Here is a 20,064-nt window from a genome sequence, read left to right as displayed (position 1 = left end):
CTGAACACTCAAATGTTTGTGCCCGGAGGAGTTCTTATACATTTTTCTGTGGCTGCAAACAGGAGTCCGGGATGCTAATGAGGCTACAGGAGGGCATTCATTTGTAACCTAAAGAGGAATAAAAAAAGAAAAAGGGGAGCAAGTGAAAGAAAGGAAAGAAAAGAAAAGAAAAGAGAGGAGAAGAAAGAGAGGATCAGAAGGAGGAGGTTGGCAGGGGCGGTGTGTGAAAATTTGGCATCTTCCACAGACAGAGATAGCATCGTGCCAAAAGCACCCGCCGACACAACTACTGCAGAGATAGAACTCAGATTTTCTTTTCTCCATTAGACATCATCACTACTCGCCTACATAATAATGCCTTTATTGTCCAACCCACGAATGGAAACTAAAACATATGTGGAAAGATAATGTGTTTCTTAACATACAGTATATAGGTAGATATTTCTTCTTCTAAATTTGGAAGAAAATTTGGATTCGGCAACATAGGCAGAGCATACCCGCTTCCACACAAACAAATTAAAAATAACAAAGAAGCCCTGTTTGTTATGCTCAGCAATTTCTGAAAATCTAAAGAAAAGGAAAGAAAGAAAAGAAAAGGAAAGAAAAGAAAAGAAAAGAAAAGAAAAGAAAAGAAAAGAAAAAGCCTAAAAAAGGGACTCCAGCGTTACTGTGGTTATTAAGAGCCGGCATCACAACTCTCATCCTAACAGGAGCAGCATTCTGTGCTAATAGTGAATAGCATTAATTGCCAGACGAGGCAGCAGATGCCAGGGTCTCGCTGTGAGTGCAGCTCAGTGAATGAGCTGTGTTCCCTGGCTTCTCTTCTCCCTGGTTACTGGGCTGGCCTGGCCCTGGACTGGAGCAGCCCGCTATTATAGCCACTGTAGCTAGCTTGGCTATAGCACTGACCACCGCGCTGCGCTCCACTCCGCTTCTCCCTTCTCTTCCTCCCTCTGAGGTCGGGGGAACCCTCCGGAGCCGGTATATGGTTTTCGGGGACAGGCACATTTCATGGTTGGCGCCGCTACAAAAGCCTGAAAAGAGGCGAGGCGCTGGGAAGACACAGTATTAATGCAGACAATACCACCCCCTCGCTGGTTCTGACTCTCTCTCTCCTCTCAATTACCTCTTTCTTCTCTTCCCTTCGCCTTCTCCGCACGCTTCCCCCCTTTTTTCTCTTTTTCTCCTTTCTCGCTCTCACTCGTTATTTTTCCAAATAAAAAAACCCAAAAGAGCTCACTCAGCTCGACTAAAGAATGCAGGTTTTTTTATCACTGTGTGCTCAGCTTATAGCCTACGCCCGTTTTTATTTAACAATCATTAATGTGTTTAAATGTGTCATTAAATCTCAACGGTAGGTATTAGGCTGGGCACGGCGGCACAAAACAAAAAAATAAAAAATAAACTTTTCTCCCCTTAGTCGGAATGAAACATTTGCTGCGGGTTCAAACTGCCTTTTCATCCACATTGACCCTGGCATCTCTACTGTATTTTGGGAATGTCAGTATAGGATTTTCAAAAGATTTCCGAAATGTAACCAAAATATTGAAAATACCAGATTCACAATTATAGCTCACAACACAATGCAACACATTATACTCTTGTAGATCGACAATTTTCCTTTATTTTGGAAATAATACGACTGTACAATGAAGTATAAAATATGAGTGGTGAACTCTGGACAGGCCTGTACATTAGTAGAATTTATACAAATCCACTTTAATTTTAAGAAAAATATGAATGAGCTTGAATACGTTAAACCATGTGTTCTTCCCCCCATATGGAAACTTTATCTGACGTACGAGCATGCAATGTCCAGTTGGGGAAAATATAAATTACCAAACAAAGAAGACAATTAAAAATGTCCAGTGTTGTGTTTGAGTAGAATAACATGCAACGCTAAAAGCAAGCACCACTGACGGCAATGGAGAAAACATGTGCGGCACTTATTTTTAAAACACTGAAATAAGACACCGCTCTTCGGTTGTGAAATTTCTGAGAATACGGTGCCAACATATGTCCGCGTCAATTTTTTAGCGGCTTAGCATGTGTCCCGCTTTTCGAAACCAATCCAAGAAACGGTATACACTGACTGACTGCCCCCTCCCCAACCAATTCCCCATCTCATTTAAAGTGTGAGGTCTTCTGAGGAGACACAGGAAAAGACTGAGTGAAGAAGTAATTACAAAGAAATAGGGGGATAGGAGAAGAGAACTGTAAGAGAACAGCCAAACTGTACAAACTGCTTCGTCTGTCTGTTTCGCCATGACTACAGACTCCGGATTTCACTGGAATAATCTGTATACCATACAACACGGCAAGCCCACCACAAACAAAAGGACACAGTCGGGGGGTAGATAGATCATGCAGAAATGTTCTGGGGTTTTAGGCCGCTCTCTCTCTCTCCCTCCCTCTCCCAAATCAGACGCAATTCGCAAAAGAAACCCAGGCTTATGGCCGTCATATAAAAATCAAAGCAGCTGTGCCTTTCTGTGTTTTCGTCAGTCATTTTAGCAGCGACTTTGACTTTTATTCCTAATTTATTATTATTATTTAATATTATTTATTCGTAATTAATAATTTTCATATTCACTCTGTAGGCCGCTTGAGTCATCGTGGTCTCTTGAGATAAAAGGAGACCCTGCCTTTTTGGAACTGTCTATTTCTGTCAAATCCCAATGCTAGCCTGGTGCACGTGTGTGTGCATGTTGTTAGCGCTGGCGAGTGTGCGTTTTCGTCACATGCGTGTGTCCGCGAGCATGCATTTTAAGAGACTGAGCTCACAGCGGGGCTTCTGCTGGCACAGAATACGCTTTCACATTCGATCCAAACAAACTGACTTTAATTTAAATGGAGGTCGGCGGCCAAATACAGACAATTGTAAGGGTTCTTAAAATGTTTGAGACCGGCTGATATAGAAACATAGGTTTTCTATACAGGATAGGAAGCATAATACTTTAGCTATTGAAAAACAGCAGATCTACAAGTTCATAGCGCGGCACAGAGTGCCGTGCTACGAACTTGTAGATCTGCAAAAGAAATTATAATCGTGAGAATGTGGCACAAATCGTTGAATATTTATTCAACGATTTTTAAGTCAAATATTTGGTTCTGGGTGGGGGGTCCCTGGAACAACATATTTTCAGACGGGGGTCCGCGGCCAAATACAGACAATTCTGGGGGTCCTTGACATGAAAACAGTTGAGCACCACTGACATAGAAACATAGGTTTTTCAGAAAACTGTTGGGATTTATAAGCAATTTATTTTATAGCATCGGCCTCAGGTCTAAATGGGTTAATAATGTACCATGCTATCCCTCTTCGTTGATACGCCAGACCATCGTTATCGCTGGATGGAAGGTATACTGAAGACGCAACACAAGGATGCCCTCGCTAAACACAATCCATCGGCGAATGACACTCCATGCCAAAACGGCTCCCTCTCTCTCTCCCTCTGCATGCAGAGGGCTTTTCTCAGCCACCATGGGCCCACAATATACAAAACAAAAGCCACAGGCTTGACCGACGCGAGTGGGAGAGACACACTCTCTGTCTGCCTGTGTCAAGCTCTCATTTCATCAAAACCCAGTAACGACAACACACACACACACTCACACACACACACACACACACACACACACACACACACACACACACACACACACAGCAACGCGTACTTCACTGTTCAGGGTCACACTGCAGCTACAGTACATGGACGTGCACGGCTGCATGCACACGCGCACACACACAAAACACTCTTCAACTTTTGTGATGTCATGGGAGCTAACCTCAGAGATGCAGGAAGTAATTAACAACAGATCTTTTTAAGAATAACAGGGCACGGAGAAGCAAGGACCTGGTGAATTCATCAAACGGATTCCGTCAACTTTTTAATGCATCCAGAACCATTCATCATGTCAGCTTTCACTGTCAGGATCACTTTTCCTTTCCGCGCCCCCTCTCTCTCTCTCTCTTTCTCTCTCTCTCCAAGATCCCTGACTTTCCCGCTCTCTCATAAATCATAAAAATCAGGGAGTTTTCCTCGATGATGAGTGCAAGCTGTTTTTTTTATTTGTGAATCCTTCCTGTGGTCAGCAGTGGGCCGGGCCGTGTTGGCCATGGGTTTCTCACAACGGCGTCCAACACCATGACTCCCGCGCTACGTCTTAGGAAGGGGAGCGCGGTGGAGCACACATACGCCTCTGTGTCTGAAGGGGTCACGACAGAAATGGCACAGGGAGCACATTTCACACCTCCCTCAAGAGTGACTGCAAATTTCCTGTACTGCGCGTTTGGATTGGAAACACATTTGAAACAGCTTTTTATAATCATACTTATAAGCGTTATGAAAGAAACTGAGGAGAGAAATCAAAAATAAACCCATGGGAAATAATGTCCAAAATATGACTAATGCTATGTGTGCACTGGGCTAACTTTGGGCTGGCCAATGAAGACTTTTTTTTCTCCCCCTGTATCGGATTGTTTCCAACCTTGAATAAATCAGCTGAGTTTAACCACTTCAACACACCTATATTCTTCGTTGATTGGGGTCCCTCAGGGGGAAGTAAGTAACTAAGTAAAGTAAGTATTTGCAGAGCAGCTTTCGCAGACAATCACAGTCACAAAGTGCTTTAACAACAATAAAAGTAAAAACATCTATCCTAGACCGCCTCCTTTTTCTCCCTCTCTACGCCAAATCTATTCAACAACATTTTCTCCTAATATGACCAGACCCAGAATAGGAACGCTAGGGCCCAAACTGAAGTCAAGCTAAAATGGCAGAAAGCTTGGAAATCAATCATATCCCACAAGATGTATAGCGCTATTTGACGAGGTGTGGTCTCTTGTACAATAGTTATTCTCACAAAGGGAGCAACGTTTTCAATGCCAAAACAGCAGTTCAAATACAGTTATACAGTACACCGCCATACTCGGCAGCACTAGAAGTAGAAAACCAAATCATCATGTTCACACCGATCATTCCAAAGTGACTGGCAGTCTGTGGCGTGTGCTGGCAGACCTTTCATCCAGGCCAAGAGACCACCATCTCCGTAATAACACCAGCCAGTCGGCCAGCCAGCCAGCCAGCCAACCAGCCAGTCGGCCGCCCAACCAGCCAGCCAGCCAGCCACTCAACCAGCCAGCCAGCCACTCAACCAACCAACCAGCCAGCCAGCCAGCCACTCAACCAACCAACCAGCCAGCCAGCCAGCCACTCAACCAGCCAGCCACTCAACCAACCAGCCAGCCACTCAACCAACCAACCAGCCAGCCAGCCAGCCAGCCACTCAACCAACCAGCCAGCCAGCCGGCCCAGCCAGCCAGTCAGGCAGCAGTGTTGATTTTGACAGCAAATTTAGATTTTAGTTTTAGATATAGTCTCTTGAATAGTTTTCATTTAGTTTTAGTCACATTTTAGTCACCTGGAATGTTGTATAGTGTTAGTCTAGTTTTAGTCGACTAACTATCATAAGATTTTAGTCGACTAAATCAACTGTAGATATAGTCGAAAATAGCTGATCTACAAGCTCACAACGCGTCGCATGCAACCACCAAGTGTAAAATGACTTGTGTCTTTTACTTGTACTGGGTCTCCCTTCCTAACATTTTAGTCTCGTTTTTATTTTGTTGACGAAATTCTCAATATATTTAGTCCTAGTCTTTTAGTCATCATAGTTTTAGTTTTCACTTAGCTCCCATTTATAGTTTGTCAGTGGAAAAAAGGTAGTCGACAAACATTTTTCGTCATAAAATGTAGTCGACAAAATCAACACTGCCAGCCTGCCAGCCAGCCAGCCAGCCAGCCAGCCAGCCAGTCAAACCACTCCAACAATGCACAAAAACAACATTCTGGTCATTGTACCACAGCATAACTGTGCCACCCTCCTTGTGGAGGGTCTCTGTTCCCTTCCTAGCGTGCAGATCCTATTGTTCAACGTTGATCTGCCTCGTTTGTTCTCCTCCATCTGAGCCGTGCAGGGAGGGAGAAGGTGGCGGAAAGTAACTACGTAGATTTGTACTGTATTTTGAGGTATTTGTATTTACTTTGTATTTTACTTTTGATACTTTAAGTACATTTTGATGCCAATACTTTTGTAAGTGCATTTTGAATTCCGGACTTTTACTTGTAACAGATTATATCTACATTGCTGCAGTATTAGTACTAATATACATGTGAAACATGTGAGTATGTGTTCCACCACTGGTTTGTCAAACAACCACTTGAACCCTCGCCTATTTTCAAAATGTTCATTCGAAAATAGGCGAACGGAGCATAGCATGGAGATCTGCTATTTCCGGGGAGAGGTTTGGTGCAGAGGGGGACAGAGTGCGGGAATTCCGCTCAACAAATGATTAGGTTTAAGTGGTTAAATCTGAATGAGAGTATAAAGACGGACCCAAAATGGACCTGTAAGGTTTATACAGGAGTATAAAATGGACCTGTAGGTAAAGTAGTATTATTTTATACTCCTGTAAAATGAGCCGTAAAAACAAAAAAGACCTCCCGGGTCGATTTAGTTCAGAGTTCACACGTGTGTGAAAACTAAAGGATTCTGTTGCGGCTGCATGCGGTGTGTTATGTTCTGCATGCGGTGTGTTATGTTCTGCAACAGTGGTTCCCAAACGTTTTAGCCCATAACCCAAAAGAGATATTTGATGTCTGTCTGTCTGTCTGACTGACTGACTGACTGGTTGGCTGAGTTCCTGGCTGGCTGGCTGGCCGTCTGACTGACTGGCTGACTGACTGACTGACTGGTTGGCTGAGTTCCTGGCTGGCTGGCCGTCTGACTGACTGGCTGAGTTGCTGGCTGGCTGAGTTGCTTGCGGGCTGACTAACTGGCTGGCTGGCTGCCTGGCGGGCAGGACGACAGCCAGGCTGAGAAACCATGACAGAGAGCCCAGAGATTCCCCGTGGCAGCTTTTGCCACTCTGCCGTAAACAAAACACAAGACGTCTTCTTCCCACACCAGTGGGGCTGTGGCTCTGCCAAACAGAACAATCACTATTATAGCCTCTTCTCCTTTATACTCTCTCTCTATCTCTCTCTGTCTCTCTCTCTCTGTCTCTCTCTCTCTCTCTCATAGATAAGAAAAACAAAGGCGGGGGGAAGCTTTACCTCTATGAGAGCAACAATGAGGGTGACGTCTAAAGGCGACAAAACAAAAGTGTGGTAGAGATCAAAGAGAGACGGAAATGCTAACGATAGACAAAGAACAAAAAAAAGACGCGAAACAAACGAGCAATGTGAGGTGAGCACATACACATCTCGTCATTCGGTGCAAAACATTGGCAGAGCCAGGCTAGAACACAAGCCTAGAGGTTTGTACAGTACACACGCACACGCACAGTCACACACATGCGCGTGCGCGCGCGCACACACACACACACACACACACACACACACACACACACACACACACACACACACACACACACACACACACACACACACACACACACACACACACACACACACACACCTTAAACTGTCACACTATGGCAAGTAAAAATAGGCCTATATGACATCGGTGGCAGCATGTTGGGCCTTAGGGCAGTTTGGCAGGCAGGGGGCTTGCCCTCCTCTCTCCCCATGTCCCCCCCTCTCTCTCTTTCTCTCTCCCCTCCTCTCTCTCTCTCTCTCTCTCTCTCTCTCTCTTTCTCTCCCCCCCCCCCCCCCCCCCCCTCCTCCCTCCCACCAGGAGCTCAACTGAGCCGAGGTCCTTTGGAGGCAGATAAATGTGCCAGGGCACACTGGATAAGCCAGATAAGATAAGAGGGAGCGAGCAGGCCACTGCAGTGAGCTCACGTTATGAATGGGCACTGCAACGGACTCAGCCACCCCCCCCCCCCCACCCACCCCCCGAGCGCTGGAGAAATGGCATGCATTGTAAACCGTTGCAGCGACAAAACAAACAACACACTGACAACAGTCGCGGCAGACTCTGCAGTGAAACAAATACATTCACAATTGCAATTATATAGTGGCACTGTGTTAATTCAACTTGGTAGTAGTGTAGTGCATACATGGGCAACTGGCGGCCCAAACATGACCCAATTGAAATACTTCTATATTAGTAGCTGAATGACTAGTTCAATGTTATTGTCTTTTTGTCCAATGTAATGTATTTAGTTAACATAAGTAACCTAGAACTAAATGCATTTGAAAATAAATAAAAAGGTTACTTTTCAGGATTTAAATAAAAAAAAACAATTTATTATTCAGGATTTCTATTCAAAATCCAGCTGCTCTAAAAGCTCAAAACGTGTCACTCTGTGACACCTCATTTTCAACGTAGCTGAGGTTACAATACATAAAATACAGTCAAAATATACATCATACATTATATATATATATATATACACACACACACACACAATGTGGCCCTATGGAGTGAGTGTGGAAATAATAGTGGCCCTCTACATCGTCAAAGTTGCCCACCCCTGGTGTAGTGTACAAATGTAACCAAATGTGAACTCTGAGTTGAATTAACCTTGAGGCTTTCTACTGCCAAATGGCATTGTTACTTATAAGACTTCTTTTTTTGCTGTTTCACATTATAACTCTAAGAGCATCTCAGGGTTAAAAAACATAAAATGACAATATCGGTGAGTACAATATTATGTACACCGCTGATCAACCTACAGTAAGATCTTAATATTACATACATTCACAACCACATGGAAACCATATAGAAATTGATTATTAAATACAATACAACAACAATATGTAATAATACAGGACAATTCAAAGAGCAGTTAATTGGGCTGTTTATCCATTATTTACTAATTCATAATAATTATCTCCAATGTTTTCCCCCAGGCAGTACCAGTAACTGCCAAGTGTAAGTCAGCAACGATCCATACTGTATAATATTATTGAAATTGCAATAATTAATTACATGAACTGTATTCAAATTGTAAACAATCATAAATAAGACTATACTTTCAATAAATAACTATATCCGTTTCAAAAACACGTCACACATTAGCGGATAATTAATTGGCAACTGACCAAAAAAAAAGGCCTACAAAATAAAAGTAATTGCTGCGAAATATTGTAAAATCCCCAAATTCAATCGCTTCTATAATGGCATTCGCTAAGCCACAATTTCCACAATAAATTACAGTTCTAAATAATTAACAAAAGCGTCTGTCAGTATATTTTACAAGTATAACAACAATCGCGGTGCATTAGGGTTAATCGCTCAAATCAAACACAAATGACGAGTAATAGTTTTGCGTGGAATTCGATGAGCGGGATTTACAACAACACAGTAACATGGATAGCAGGTTTATCAGAGACACCCACACACACAGCCATGCAGCACAGTGTGAGCCCCGGCCTGCTGCCAGGGTTCGGTTGGGGCAGCTTGAGGTGTTTGGGCCAAGACCACGATGGTGTGTGTGTGCGTGTGTGCGTGCGTGCGTGTGTAAGAGAGAGAGAGAGAGAGAGAGACGGCTGCGATGGCATTTGGTTACAATAGTTTTTCTTTCGTGCCGCTGAAGGAGTTTCACCTACACACACACACAGCGGCATCATGTGTGTATTTGGGCAGCGACTATAAAGGGGAGTGTGTGTGTAATGTGTTGTGTGTGTGTGGCATGTGTGTGTGGCGTGTGTGTGGCGTGTGTGTGTGTGTGTGTGTGTGTGTGTGTGTGTGTGTGGTTCTGGGGGGTGGTGAGGTGAGTCAGTATTTGATATTTCCAGAAACTTCCAGCTGAGATAATATTAGGTCATGCATGATGTGTTTGTGTACGCGTGGTATGAGGCCAGTAAAAGTAGTATTGGAGGTTACTTCTCTGTGTGCGTGCATGTGCGCGTGCGTTCGTGCATGCGTGTGTGTGAGTGCGAGACAGTGTTTCTGGCTGTGAGTGTAAAAGCTACAACTGAGCCATTCCTTTGGCTTTGCGTGTACACTACTATGCACTGTTGTTCTGGCCATATCAGTGTGGATCCACTACGGTGGCTGAGACACAACAATGTTTGGCCGTATCAAAGGGAATCTATAATAGTCTTTGGCTGAACGTGCATGCTGTGGATATTGGCTGTGTGGGTGTGGGTGGGTGTGTGTGTGTATGCGACGGTGATTAAATCTGTGTGCAAAACTGTGTCTACAAATAATATTTAGGGTCCCCCAAATAATATTTAGGGTCCCCCCCCCCCATGGCTGTGATACTGGCTTTAATATGATGTATGTGTCTGAAATGTGTGTGTCTGTGTGTGTGTGTGTGTGTGTGTGTGTGTGTGTGTGTGTGTGTGTGTGTGTGTGTGTGTGTGTGTGTGTGTAATGTATACTATACTACTGCTGTTAAGACAATCAAAGAACACAGGTGCAGCCTATAGCGTTAGTCGAGGAAACATGTGCGCGCACACACACACACACACACACACACACACACACACACACACACACACACACACACACACACACACACACACACACACACACACACACACACACACACACACACACACACACACACACACACCCTCTCACACACACACACACACACACACACACACACACACACAATCCTTGGCTACAGGCTTTCTGTGTGACAGACAGAGTACACACAGAATACAACCTCATCCTCATGAACAGACACAACCACCGACGCACACGAAACACACTGATTGATAGCGGCAACTCGTCTCGTAAATGTATACTGTACGTGCTCACACATACACAGCCATGTGTGTGTGTGTGTGTGTGTGTGTGTGTGTGTGTGTGTGTGTGTGTGTGTGTGTGTGTGTGTGTGTGTACAGCAGTACACTCGTCTCGTAAACATACATGCTCACACACACAGGCACGCAATCCCTCTCCCATAAACACATACACAATGCACTCGCACAAAACAAAAAGCGTCTCACTGTGTGAGCACATATTTCCGTGGGCCTGCTGAGCAAATGTCTTTAGCATTTGGTTGGAATTATTAAGCGGTTGTAAATCCACATTCCTTATAGTCTTATGATATATTAATCAATCATATAGCTGGGCTCTCAACAGGGTCATGTCAAAGAAAAGAAAATACCACATAAATTAAGGATGTATCCAAAGGAGCCAAAAAAAATCTTAGTCTTAGTTCATCAGTCTATAGAGATGTGCTCTGCATAAAAAAGTATGTGTACGTGTGCTAGATAATATGATGCGATGATGTGTGTGTGATTTGTGTTTATGAATGATATGGACGCAAACGTCTAAATCTATACACAGTCAAAATCTGCCATCAATCCACCCATGTGTATACACTCAGAGGTAAATAAATGCCTGCCTGCGTGTGTGTGTGTGTGTGTGTGTGTGTGGCATACCTGGCGAGTGGACGAAGTAGGCCAGGTACAGGTCCAGCTCCTTGACGGCCACTCCGATGTGGTGCGGCTGGACGCACAGGCCGTGGTTGGAGCACTGGGGCGACTTGACCAGCCGTTCGCCATCCGTGCTCTCCAGGGGGCTGCCCTTGAACAGGATGACCATCACCAGGTCCAGCCGCCACACCTTGTCGGCCTGGCGCAGGCAGTCGATGCGGCGGATCTTGCCCTTCTGGTCGGGGTTGGACAGCACGCAGCAGGGCGCCTTCTTGCCCGTGATGCTGAGCACAAAGTCCTCGCGGAACTCGGGCCGGATGTCCTTGCGGAGCTTGGCCAGCAGGCGCGACGCCCACTTCTGCTTGATCTCGGGCTTCTCGCCCAACAGCTCGTCCTTCACTGCGCGCTCCTCCTCCTTGGACATGCGCTTCTCGTGCTTCTTGAAGTACTTGCGCTTACGGGCCTGCAGGTTGAACCAGGTGTAGGCGAAGGCGCGCACGTGGGGCAGCAGGGCCTCGATGAAGGGGTGGAATTCATCCTGGATGAGGGAGGACGCGGAGGAGAGGGGAGGAAGGGCGGAGGAGGAGGGGGGGTGGGGGTAGCAGGAGGAGGAGGGGGAGAACGGGGGAGAGAAGGAGGGGGAGAGAGGGAGCGGGGGTGAGGAGGGGAAGAGAGAGGAGAGGCAGTTAGCACCGGCGCGCAGCATGGAGGAGCGGCGCCTGCTCTGTGGGAGCAGAGGGAGAGAATGAACGAGAGCCGTCGAGAGAGAGAGGTAGAGAGACAGAGAGAGAGAGAAAGAGAGAGAGAGATAGACGCGGCGCTCTCAGCCTAACGCAGACGCATCCCACATACACCACACTTCATAAAACACAAGTTGAAAAAGACCATAATAAATTATCCATTGGATTGTTTTCCTTTTTTTTCCTTTTCTTTTTTTCCAAATAACATTAATGTGATTATATCTGAATATATCACTAAAATACAAAAATCTAAGTGCAGTCATGATATCTGAGTATAATATATTAATATATTCCAGAAAACCATTACCTTTAATTTTACAATGGGTTAAATGGCAACTTTAAATATTTCTAAAAATGTTTTGTAGACACGCAACACTACAGTAAAATACGTATTGACTTAAAAACACTGTCAAAAATGTTGTAATATAAATACTGCGTAGAACATGTCATCCAAAATGACATTAACAGTTAACACAAATCACAAGTGTTGTAAATAAATAATGAAAAGAAAAACAAAGTAGTTACCATTTTGCTCTCTCATCATAAATTCACGGCGACTGCGAAAATGATTAAAATACCCGACTAAAATTGCACCAGCAGTTCACTGGTGACTGTGTGGCTGAGTCAAAAACAAACCAACTGTCACTAACACTGCATGATATTAGACAAGCAAAGAGAAAAATACAATTGGGATAAAAAATAAAAAAGCAATTGCAAAGAGCAAGGCTGACAAACTGTCCAATAAAATCAGCGTGGGGGAAAGAATTGTGAAAGAGGCGACAGGCCAAGGGATTTGCGGTGTAATAGCAGCAAAGAAACACAGGAGGTACTGTGGCAGGAGGCTGGCGGAGATGTGCTGTTCAAGAGCACAACAGAAGTAGAGTGCAGGGAAGTTCAACCATTCTCTCTATATAAAGATAATAAATAAAAAAATAAAAAAATAAAAGCCTTTGTATGCACTTGGTAAAAAATGCTCCAAGTATATCAACAAAAAGAACGTCCCCCAAAAATTGTTTTAAAATACCGTTGCTCGCAAAAATGTACAAGAAAAAAATGATCTTGATAACAAAAAGGGGAGGGAGAAAAAAAAGCTTGGCAATGCGGAGCGTGCTATTGGTTCAGATCTGTAGGCTAGGCTCTGCATAAGACTCACGGAGAGAGAGAGAGAATCGGACAAGGGAGGGTGGGTGGGGGGGGTCGGACGGAGGAGAAGAAGAAGAAAAAATAAAACAAGAGGATGGAATCAATGTTGGAAGAGTGTGTACGACCGCTGGCAAACCCGAGTGCCGCTTCTTTTTCCCCCCTCTTTCTCTCCAACTCTGCCTCTCTCTTCCTCTCCACTTTCCTTCTCTAACCATTGACTGAGTCTGTGCCAACACGCAGAGGGCCCACCTATTTGGCACAGAGTCTCAAACAGCCCAGCCAATACGCACGCTCTCAGCGTTTGAAAGGGAGGGAAGAGAGAGATGGCAGAGGGAGAGCGAGGAGGAGGGGGAGGGGAGGCAGGCGGGTGGCTGGTTGGTTGGTTGGTTGGTGGCTGGTAGCGGAGAGAGCGAGACACAGAGAGATAGAAGGGAAAGAGCGAGAGAGAAAGATAAGAGCGAGGGAGAGAGAGGGAGAGAGAAGGCGATTGTGTGCATGCGTTGCAGCAGGCAGATGAAGGTACGTCATTAGCCAAATAGACAAGTTCCAATCTAGTGCAAAGGCAAAGTCCAGAGGATATTAATTTTACATGCATCCAACCCAGGCAGCAGTGCCCGCCTCCCAAAACCTCCACGCCTCCACCCCTGCCTTCGTCACCAGCATGGTCACTACTACCGTCCCTACAAACCCCTCGCCCGCCCGCCCTCCCTCTCCAGAAACAACCCCCTCAATGCCCCTCTCTCTCTCTCTCTCAACCCCCCTCTCCACTCGCATTACAGCACCTTGGCACTGGATGGCATGAGAAAACACAGGCCCAAAATCCCACTAGACCCTCAGACCAGCAGCTGCTCCTGGATTTACCACACAAACAAAGAGAGAGGAGGGGGGGGGGGGGGGGGGGTGGCAAAAGAACCCGTTCCCCCCAAACAAAAAATACCATCCAAAAACATGCTCTCCTGTTTCAAAATGCACTCTCACATCCAAACTGGCTCACTCCTTTATTTATTTATTTTCACCCCACTTCAAAAATCCAGACAGCACAGACATGGAAACACATTAAAAGTTTCTGTTAGCAAATTGGAGAGCAATCCCCTTTGCACACCAGAGACAGGACTGACTCGACGGTGGCGACAGAAAATGCCACGGAGGGACACTTGACGTAAGTAAGACTACAGATATAAAGCCGGTTATAAAGGTAACTGGATATGAAATCTCCCCAACATGGACCCCATATAGCACGTCCCCCTGAGTCCACGACTTAGCCTACAGTAATGCTTTGAGAATTAGATATGTTGTTTCTGTAACATCCGCTTGTTCATTTTTGTTTCAGAAGCTATAACCGAACACCAGTTGGCACAGGGGAGTTCAGGATTATGTAGGTGACCTGGAAATATCTCTTATTGTCTGACCGGAAAGACAATGGTTCCCAGTCCCACTGCCCCACAGTAGGAAAGGCTCAGACACAAAGGATGGACTCACCAAGTCCAATGATTGCACCTAAATTGTTAACTAACAAAACTATAATGTATTTGGTCATTCAGGCAGAGTCAAATTACATGATTACGCATCAGGTTTAAAGGAATTAAAAGACATTGTCAAAATTGGAACGAAGGCAGCGGGAAGATAGAACAAGATTGCTCGTCGTGGCCAAGGTGAAGGAAGGACCAGCGATTTGATTGGCGAGCTGAAACCCCCTGCTATGCGGCCGGCCGTGCTTTTGTGCGCATGTGCGAAGTCCATAGTCCTCTGGTTGGCTCCCAGGGCCATCACATAGAGCCGGGCCAGTGTCCTGCTGCTGTCCCTGTTTGACTGGGAAGCCACAGCCTTGCTGGCTAGCAGGCTGAATGTTAGCTTGTTGGACGTACCACTGGCTTGCATGAGTGAATAAACTGGTTGGCCGGTCAGCAACTGGCTAGCCGGTCAGCGACTGGCCATAGCTGGTCAGAGGATGGCTTGCGGGCCAGCCGGCTATAGCTGGTCAGCTGGCTAGCTAGCTTGTAGATGCTGCTGCTCGGGGGCAAGCAGAACACATCTCCACTCGGCCAGACCGGGCTGAGTGCCGATCGCATCACAGGCAGGCATATGCTTGCCTCGCACACCGCCACCCTGTATCGCATGAAAAATATTGGGAATGGGGAAGATGAATTGGCAAGAAAGATGTCTAAAATAGAATTAGGGGGGAAATGTTTTGATGAAAGTGAATGGGCGTACCTTTTATAAACTTGCAGAAATAATGGTCCAGCCAGGTGTGTTTGAGACCACATATGCCTGTCTAATGATATCTGGACAATAGGACTTCATTATCAATACTCTTTGCACATACATAGGCCACCCACAAGCAGATCAAATAAATAAATAAAATACATAAATCCAAGATCCTTTGCCAGAGCATAACTAAGCAGTATCTCTTTGTTGTGTGTAGAACGTGTAAAGGAGTAGGAGTATATAGCTATTCGAGCATCATTAATTCTTCATCTAATGAAAAAAGTGCTGGAAAACACTTTACTGTGAAATGAATCCATGATAGCTCAAATACTAGGTATTTCAATATCAAAATGTGCTTCAAGCATGCCTCCTCTTAGTAGAATAACACTGCCAGGCCTGTTATGATCATAAGTTGGACCAAAAGCTGAATAATACACAACCGCATGAAATAGGCATAATAACACATTAAGCACTGGGGCCTGTGCACAATTTGCAATCAAAGTAAAAGTTTTTTATTATTTTGGCTAAGAACTGGGTCTGCGAGGCACCCTACTATTTTAATATGGTCAATTTATATAATTTTCTTAAAACCAGTATTTCTTCTTCTAGCTTGTTAGGCCACATTTTGTTCTATTTCCCCCCAAATTATGCTCAGCAGACATGAAGGCAGTATATTTAATTCGTGCCTGGGGCTTAAGAAGCCATACTGTAGTTCTATGGTACTGTATCTGTGTTCTGCAACAGCTTTGAGCTCATCTTATCTCTGCAGGCCATATGACCTGTCATTCTGAAACAACATTGACCTTTGTCCTGCAGGCTAAATGTGACTAGGTTGCTAATCACTAATAGTGGCAGAGAGTCATGCCCAGGTTCACTAGAAAAAAGAAAAGGAGAGGAAAAAGAGTTTGCTTTTGTTTTTTAGAGGAAGGGGTCAACAGTTATAATGACTGCCAACTAGAAAGACAAAGGCCTGATGTGTAGGCAATAGGCATACAACATGAACATAGCCAGATGGAGTATAGGCAGGCTACAACAATTAATTAAAATTGACACTTTAAATGATATAGGCCTATATGAACTATTGGGCAAATCTGAAATAAATCTTTTTTTGAAATAAATAAATAAAAAGTCAAACCCGTTTTGTTTCTAAATGTTAAACAGACCTTTAATTAGTTCTTAATTAGGCCTCGCTTGCAGTGCAAAGCAAGCAGGACGCCGCCGAACATGAGCAAACATGAGCAGCAGGTCAGACTGCAAGGAAAACGCACTTCCCATAAAAGCCACGGCGACTCAAAACATAAAAGACCTTTCTCTCAACTCAAGCCTGTGTCCATTCAAGTGTCTACGTTTAAAAAAAAAAGACCTCGTTGTTGTTGTACTTACTACGTCGTCTACCCGTCCTGAGACGCTTGCCAAAGAGACTTACAAATATCCAGTCCAGACAGCATGCACTGAGATGAACAGACGCCATTGGCTATACATTTCAATCGTGGTGCCAAAATTCATATAGGAGGGGGAGAAAAAAAAGCAAAACACTAAATCCCTTTTTGCCGAACGTAAAAATAACTAACCCCGTGGTGACCCCTTAAACTATAATATTGTATAATAGGACTTATATCAATCTCACCAGTGCAGGCAGTGCATTACTTCCGTCTCTGCAATTAGGCTACTATTAATGTATTTTTTTTGTCCCGTCTGTCCGTCCGTCTGTCATGTTGTGTGTGATAACTATGATGTCTTCTTTCTCCACGTGAGGAGGGAAAACTCATATAGTTATAAAGGAGGGGAACCTCTGCGTTCTTTCTGCAGGGCCTGCATGCTGTCTGCCTGCTCTGCTCGGCACGCGGAGCCGAGCGGAGCGCCTCGCCACGCAGCCAAATAGGTCAGCTTTCTGCCTGCCACGCAACAATAGCAGCCTATTCAACAGTTCACCTGCTAGCAGTCTGCACTGGGAACTCCTAAAATGTAGTCTAATTTAACTCTCTGTCTCTCCCTCTCCCTCTCCCAGTGTCTTTCTGTCTTTTGGTCTCTCTCTCTCTGGGAGCGTCACACAGGCTCATATACTCACACGTAACGTTGACATTTCGGTTCCATTTTGGGTTTCCCCACGACGACACCACGCTACATGTGACTGTACAGTCTGACAATCAATATCAATAGGCGGCAGCCTCGCAGTTTGCAACCTGCCAGAAATATGATGTAAACTGGAGAAATGGACTGGTTGGGCCTGCTGAAACTAAACAATGCCAAAGTGAAAGCACTAAACTAAACTAAAGGGAAAAGATGAAGCCACCATACCGTATAAGCATCCAAACCACATCTCTCTCTGTCTCTGATGACGGTGGCAACGCCTTGCCTGTGCGTGAGTCACCTGACACTGAAATATTTCCTTTGTTGCTGGATGAATTATTTGTATAGGCCTCCTAGACTGTATACACACTGTACACCGTCCACACACACACACACACACACACACACACACACACACACACACACACACACACACACACACACACACACACACACACACACACACACACACACACACACACACACACACACACACACACACACACACACACACACACACACACACACACCTGAGCGATATATAGCTCAGGATTAACTTGACGTAACCATTTCCTCAAACAGCCTGGCTGGCTTAGTTGTAAGTACAATAATGCACTTTATTATTCAAAATTGAGAGAATAAATAGGCTTACAATGTCTTGATTAGACTATAACCTAAGGACTTCACTATATAAGGGGGAAATAGGCTAACGAATTTACGTGAGTGATGCTTATTATTAATTCGTGTCAATTAATAATATTGATCGCTTAGGCTATACTATGTCATAGCTAAAACGACGGAACTAGCCCATGAGCTTCTAGGAAAAATACGTTTTATTTGTTATAAATAGATAGATATAAGGTAATACTTCCAAAATCACTATGCACATTTTCTTTCGTTGAAGCATAATAGCAGCAGGCCTTCAGCATTTTTCGTCTGCATTTGGATTTTGGATAATGCAAATATGAAAAATACATTGATTCAAAAGCTATAATACATCCTTCATTTTAATCGAATCTCAGTTGGGTTTATACACAGATTTTTTTGTATTATTTTATGATGACACATTTTCTCTTACTTAATGTTACTGTTACAACAAGCCATGGGGAAAATGTAAACTTAAATCAGATTAAATCAGAAAATGTCAATAATCTATATATATTATTATTATTATTATTATTATTAATTATTATTATTATTATTATTATTGGTAACTGAGACAATTAATAAACATTTGGTTCTATGTGGAAGAAAATAAAAAATAGCACAATTCAGTTAAAAATCTGAAATGATTATGAACTTTCCTGTCCTCGTCAAAATAAACCTATAAATGCCTCGACAGTTCAGCCATTTAATTTATTTGAATACTGTAAACCACAAATTAAACAAGCTGGTGTAACAATGTACCGTCTACAATTATTTACACATTGGCTCACGCAAATGCTTGAATGTAATGGCAATTTGTTGTTGGAATTAAAAGAGCCACAAAGGAGTGTTTGGAACCTCTGACTTAATCATACATTTATTTCCGAACCCCTTGATTCAATCATGGTCCAGTTGCAGGTGCCCCCCCCCCCCCCCCACACACACACACACACACACACAGTGTGTAAAATAACATATTGATAGGTATAGCCATAGTGTGTGTGTGTGTGTGTGTGTGTGTGTGTGTGTGTGTGTGTGTGTGTGTGTGTGTGTGTGTGTGTGTGTGTGTGTGTGTGTGTTGATAAAGCGGAAGAGACTTCGTTTTTCCTTTTCAAATCACTCTGAATGTGGAATAATCCGAGAAAGGCCTCTAAACTAAACCGCTTGTGCCTTGCATATAAATCACATGTAAAAGCTTTGACTATATACATTCTCCTGAAGTTGTGTGCACAAAAAAAACGAGACGTTGGAGCATGCATATGCAACGCAGGCATACTGCCATTTTAGACCGGTCTGTTTAAAAGGAGAGAAGAGAAGGAGGAAAAAAAAGGTTTCTATGGCCCGCGAGCCAAGTTTCCGTGTTTTCTTCCCCCGTGAGGAGTGCAGTAAAAGCAAGGTGCACAGGGCAAGCCAGCAGTGGTTAGAAACACCCTGCCATTATGAGATGGGGTAGGAGGAACGTCAGCCATATGGAAGAATTAAGGAAAAGTTGACAAAAACTACTATTCCCTTATAAAACTCTCGTACAGACGGACAACACTTGTCATTTGTTTTTCTACTGCGTTTTCTTGTTCTCTCTCCCTTTCTCTCTGTCTCTGTCTCACTCTCACTCTCACACACACACACACACACACACACACACACACACACACACACTTATAGTTTCCAGTAAAAGCTCAATCCGATCCATACATCATGTACTATTCCTTCTGAGACGGGGGAAAAAAAGGGATCTTCTTTTTCAGCATGCATTGCGCCCATCAGAGCAGATTGATGGTATAAGTGCATCTGTGCATTGTTTGTAATTATGCCTGTGTACACACTGGAGCATTACTATGTGTGAAAGTCTGGAAGCCATTTGTGGCATGAGGCGGGTGAGAGAGAAAGAGAGAGTGTGTGTGTGAGTGATGACTACGTCTGAGTGTAAATGTGTGTGTGTGTGTGTGTGTGTGTGT

General features: G+C 44.2%; 1 protein-coding gene across 1 annotated transcript in view; it reads right to left on the bottom strand.

The window, feature by feature from the left end:
• Positions 1-741: 741 nt before the first annotated feature.
• The window catches only part of LOC310858373 (nuclear factor 1-like), a gene marked incomplete at its 3' end in the record, with an annotated part of 66,294 nt that continues 46,971 nt past the window's right edge, over positions 742-20,064 (bottom strand). Inside the window, exons 3-4 of the mRNA XM_083764482.1 lie at positions 11,313-11,844; positions 742-1,034 (exon numbers count right to left, since the gene is read on the bottom strand). Coding sequence (XP_083620608.1) covers positions 742-1,034; positions 11,313-11,844 — 825 coding nt within the window. The remainder of the gene's footprint in view (positions 1,035-11,312; positions 11,845-20,064) is intronic.

The sequence above is a fragment of the Protomyctophum parallelum genome (assembly GCF_964188405.1).
Source record: "Protomyctophum parallelum genome assembly, chromosome: 5".
In the NCBI taxonomy this organism is placed as follows: Eukaryota; Metazoa; Chordata; class Actinopteri; order Myctophiformes; family Myctophidae; genus Protomyctophum; species Protomyctophum parallelum.
The sequence above is the reverse complement of the archived record's forward strand: the minus strand, read 5'-3'. Positions and strand labels throughout refer to the sequence as shown.